Source organism: Corylus avellana, chromosome 1 (assembly GCF_965113065.1).
Source record: "Corylus avellana chromosome 1, dhCorAvel1.hap1.2, whole genome shotgun sequence".
Lineage (NCBI taxonomy): Eukaryota > Viridiplantae > Streptophyta > Magnoliopsida > Fagales > Betulaceae > Corylus > Corylus avellana.
In genome coordinates this window covers 22,017,399-22,022,837 of record NC_142490.1, presented here as the reverse complement: position 1 = coordinate 22,022,837, position 5,439 = coordinate 22,017,399, and the positions used below count along the sequence as shown (strand labels likewise).

Here is a 5,439-nt window from a genome sequence, read left to right as displayed (position 1 = left end):
GACCACATATTTCATGTTCAAAAGCTTTGGTTAAACTTAGTACAAGACCATATAAGTAAATTGTAATTCGATCTATTTAATGTAATTGATCAGACCATTCAACCTTTACTTATTACTTTTATATTGAAGTTATTTCCAATGAATCGTGTCAAGAATTAACGGCCGACGCTGTATTCCAAAGCCTTGGTTAGGCTCCATTTTCAAAATCCAAGATTGCAGTGGCATGGTAGTCAAAATATGTTAAATTTAAAGCCGCAATAGGAAATCCCATGTGTTGGAAGCAAAACTCCAAATTCCAAAGCGGAACATCCACAAATGTAAACAAAACATGTAGTGTGAAATTAATTGCAAATATTTAATATTTTCAAGCAAAAGTAAACAGAGGAAGATCTAAGAGCCAGAGATCTTCATTCATAGCACAGAGAAAATGTATCCAAAACCAAACAGAAACCAGCTGAGCTCGAAATCTACCTAAAGGCCAAAAGCTACAAGCGGGTCCTGAAAAACTAGTATCATATATATATATATATATATATATATATATGAAAGTGTTCTAGGGGTTTAAATGTTCTTCCAGGAGAATATATCCGGGGACCAATCTGCAAGCATCCCTCTGGTAAAATTCTCCTTACTACTTTTACACCTATGCCTGACTTTCTAAGTCCTTTGAGTCTACGAAAGTGCCATGAAAACCGTACGGCACCCTGGAGGGAAGCTTTACTGAAGCTTCGAGCTGTAAATTCATGGCGTTCACGATCTGGAGCTCCGATTTCCATGTCTTCTCGTCGTGGACAAAAGCAAGAATATATCCGTCGTCTTCGTTTTCTGAAGTGTGGTTTCTTGGCAAGAAACAAGGTTCTCCGCCGTATTTCCGATCACCGTAAGTAAACTTTTTCACCTCCCCGGTTGAAAGATCGACCTTGGCGAATCCCGACACCTTCGGCCACGGTTCGGCAATGGCGAGATAGGCGTACCTTGTCTTCCTCCCAAGCTTGTTTCGGTTCACCATCCCGGCCTCTAAGTTCACCTGTTATAATATAAATTAAATGATTAAATTCATTTATTTTTTCCCGTGATTTAACATCAAAACCACAAATCAAGTTTGAATTCTGGTGGACAATTTTAAACTCCCATGTATTAAAATATTGATTAAATTATTAGATTTACCAATTTTTATAAGTTTGCGCTTTTAAGATAAGAGCTTTTAATAAACCTTGATTCTATTAATTCACCACATTTTAATTAAAATATTTTTTAAAATTTTGATTAAATGATTAAATTTACATCTTTCTATTATAATTAGTTATAGTAGAAGAATATAATAAAAAACAAAAATACTCCTTCACTATAATTAACTTTAAAAAGTTCGACGTAGAACCTTTTAACTCCATTAAATTTACCTAATTTCAATTAAATATTCAACGTTATAAATGATAGTGTCAAAATATTTAAAGTTTAGCTTGATTTAACAACCTGCTCGGATGTGGAGAGGATCTGTCGGCGTATGGATTTTCCGGTCTTCAAATTGAGCCTGATTTCAGAGAGCACACTCTCGAGGGTCTGGTCGCATTCGTTGAAGATAGAGTCCGGCGGTGTCATGCATGACCCAATCACCACGACCTCGTCGGACTCCGGCTCCTCCCAAGCATTCCACAAATGGAAGCAGAAAGTATCCGGCGACTCAACCCAGATGACATCCGAGGCATCACGGGCATTCTTCGCTAGAATCCCGAACCGAGACTTCTTCTTGTCGTCGTAAATCACCGGAGAGCCACCGGTAATCATTTCCTGGAGCTTGAACACCACTTGCTGGTCTGGAATCACCACGAAGTTCTCAGTGATTGCGAAGTCGTGCATCATGGTAGGCACCGGGAGGGGAATCTCAACGTCGGGGGATTTCTTCCCGTCCGGAGAGAATTTGAAGTACTTGAGGTACGGCTTCTGAACGACGTCGTAGCTGAGAGCAAAAAGCTCCTTGGAAACCGGGTCCACTTTTGGGTGAGCAATCATGGTGGACTTGAGCTGGTGATCGAAATCGTAACGGCCAACGGTTTCGAGGTCGCCGGAGGGAGTGATTCGGACCTGATAAGGCAAGTCGTCCTCCGACATGGCGAGAATCCGGTCGTTGAAGTACACTAATCCGGCGTTGGCGACTCCGGTGCCGTTGTTGTGATCCACAAGCCCGAAAAGCCCGCGGGCGTAGAACAGAATAAGGCGTGCGATGCCGGAGTGCCCATGGAGCTCACCAATGGCCTTGGGAAAGACCGGGCGGCCGAGTTCTCGCTCCTGGGCGAGCCTCTGCGTCTCGGTGAACCGGCAAGCGTAGCTGGCGGAGCCGTCATTGATGCTGACGGCGTGAACCATGCCGTCGCCGTCGAACAAGTGGTGCCCAGCGACGGGCTCGAACAGAGGGTTGGCTCCGTTGCGGAGGTAAACGCCGTTAATGCATTCTGGGATTGCGCCGGTGACAGGGAGTTCTCGCCGGACTGGTTGTTCCGGTACCGGAGCGAAGTTTCCGGCGATTTGGACTTGTGGGTCGGCGGTTTTGGGAAGTGGGTGTCGGAGCTCGCGTGAGACCAACGCGCCTTCGGCCATGTCCAACGCCATGGCGGCGGCTCTTTGTAGTAAATTCCACTGTGCGGGTTGCTGGTGGGTCTTGGGCTTAACGGGGGTGTCATTTTTGGTAATTACCGGTTGTTGGTAGGGCTGATTTGGGAAATGAAGCACTGAAGGAGAGTGTAAAGCAGAGTGTACGTTAAAGCTGACTCTCTTTTTGTTGGGCTTCTTCTTCTTCAGGGAGATGAAGCCCAAATCCATTAGAGAATTTGAAGAGGATGAGAAATGGGCTTTAGCCCATCCACTAGAGTTGGGTGCAGTTGAAGCAGCTGCCATGGCTTCTTTGGGTTTCTTCTTCTTCTCTCTCGGAAGAGTGAAGGCAGGAGGAGACCTTCTTCTTCTTCTTCTTGGGTTTTCTTTTTTTTTTTTGGTCTTAGCAAAAGAGAGAGAGTGAGAGAGAGAGACAGAAAGAGAAAAAAGAGAGAGAGAGGATTGAGTGAGTTTTGGAGAGAAAATGGGGTATAAATATAGAGTGGGGATGGGGAAAGAGAGGGGTTTGTTTTGGTGCAGAGGTCCACCTCAGACATGTAAGAGTAGACCACGTGGTGGTTTTTTGTAAATGGGCACTTTGGGATTGACATTAGCCAGGTTTCTCTCAAACGAGTAATGTTATTTAATAGTCTGCCATATAACTATTGAGATAATTTGACAGTAAAAAGTTGCCAAAAAAAAAAAATAACAACTAACTTTTACTATTATGTTATCTCAATTGTATAACAGTCTACTAAATAGATTGAGATCCCCTCTAATTTGGAAGAAATTGGAGATTTTCTAATTGTTAATTGCGGCTCTTCATTTTAAATCTAATGGTCTATAAAATGTCAGCTGCTTTTGTATAACCGAGGTATTAAATACTGGCTTTTGTTTTACCGAGGTTTAAATGATTCTATAGACCATTGAATTTAAAATGAAGGGTAACGATTAACAATTAGAAAATCTCCAATTTCTCTCCAATTGGAGGGGATCCGGATCCCTACTAAATAACATTTCTCCTTTTTAGGAATATCTTTGGTGAGAGAGAAAGAAGTTTTAGGGTTATATAATTGGAGGGATTCTAAAATTGAAGGGCGAATGAGAGTTGAAACTATAGTGAGAGGAATGAGAGTTGAAACTATAGTGAGAGGCATGCTCACAAAAAGGAAGGTGAAGAAAACGAGTGACAAACACTCTATTTGGTGCTTTTTATAAATTAGAAAAAGAAAAAGAATATATATATATATATATAGCCTGCCATACAACTATTGAGATAACTCGACAGTAAAAAAATTGTCGAAGAAAAAAATAACAACCAACTTTTACTGTTACGTTATCTCAATTATATGATAGTCTACTAAATAATATTTTTCTTTTTTGCAATAGGCCTAAGGTAGGTAAAAGAAGGCTTGAAATATCTTTGGTGAGAGAGAGAGAAAGAAAGTTTTAGGGTTATATAATTGGAGGGATTCTAAAATTGAAAGGCCAATGAGAGTTGAAACTATAGTGAGAGGCATGTACACAAAAAGGAAGGTGAAAACGAGTGACAAACACTCTATTTGGTGCTTTTTATAAATTTAAAATATATATATATATATATATATATATATATAATATATCTCCGCGTTCCTCCCTCTTAGGGTATTAAGGGTAATCCCTAGCCACGTGGCCGTCTTCTACAGCCTTTGAACCACAAAATCTTGGTCACATCATCTTCACTTGCCCCACACGTTCTCTCCCTCTCTCTCACTCCACAGCAACGGACTAGAAAAGTGGCCTCTTCTCTATCAACATCCATGGTCCCCTTTGATTCCTAACTCCCATTTTACTTTAATACACATTTTTGTTCTTAATAACCCATTAAATAATTAACTGTCACCCGGGCCCCACAAACTTAATTTATGTATTAACTAACTCTTTTCCTTAACTTCGTCTACCTAATATCCCTACTTAAACTCTATTCCATATATTTCTATTTAAGGTTTTTTTCTTCTTATTTTTTTTTTTACCATCTGGGCAGGGCTAGTAGTATTTATCTGTTGGGAATCAAAACAAAAAAATCGTAAGCGTTTTCTCATGTCGATTCAGTCATAATTTGAGCCAGTCCCATCAAAGAGAGTCCTAAACCAAAAAATGGTACGGTCCGGCCATATGGTGAAGTTACAAACTTAGAACATAAATTGGGCTATTAATGTATTTTTTTGAATTATCCGTACTAAAAATGATATTATTCCGATTGATATCGCATATAACATCAGCCATGACAACAACATATTGATGTTTACCAAATATAAAATGCCACAGCGTCTTATTCCAAGGCTCCCAACCGATGATCTCTATATATGCAAAAAGAAATGAAAATAGTTCCACAATAATTAATGTTGCATTCATGAACAAGAAATGACGCCATCAATGGCCGTCGGGCTAAGCTGGCGATGGCCAACCGGGTGTGGGATTTTGGATTCTATAGTGAAGCTTTTTGGCTGCGGTCCAACACCATAACCATCGGTGCAAATGTTGAGGGCCACCGGAGAGAGAGAAGGGTGAAAATGATGGGTGATGGGTATCTCTCTTTCTTCAGCTTTTCACTGGAATGTTAGCCACAGACCCACAGTTGGAGATATCCAATACACCACTCCGATTGGCTTCTTCACTGGAAATAAGACACTCACTGCGAAATATGATGCATACTAGTCAAGAACATGAACATGTTACGATCCTTTTAAGATATCAACTTTTAAGATATCAACATGTTAAGATATAAACTTTTCACTGCTCACCCACAACTTGTTACGATTCTTGTCTTCTTAGGGGTGGACAAAGGAATAATCGTTTACCGTTTATTGATCG

General features: G+C 40.6%; 1 protein-coding gene across 1 annotated transcript; it reads right to left on the bottom strand.

The window, feature by feature from the left end:
• Window positions 1-333: 333 nt before the first annotated feature.
• On the bottom strand, window positions 334-2,971 carry NCED5 (nine-cis-epoxycarotenoid dioxygenase 5). Its single transcript, XM_059582370.2, has 2 exons — window positions 1,474-2,971; window positions 334-1,027 (listed from the first exon to the last, which is right to left on the bottom strand). Exons 1-2 carry the CDS (start codon window positions 2,890-2,892, stop codon window positions 644-646), a joined length of 1,803 nt encoding a protein of 600 aa, XP_059438353.2. The 5' UTR covers window positions 2,893-2,971; the 3' UTR covers window positions 334-643.
• Window positions 2,972-5,439: the final 2,468 nt, after the last annotated feature.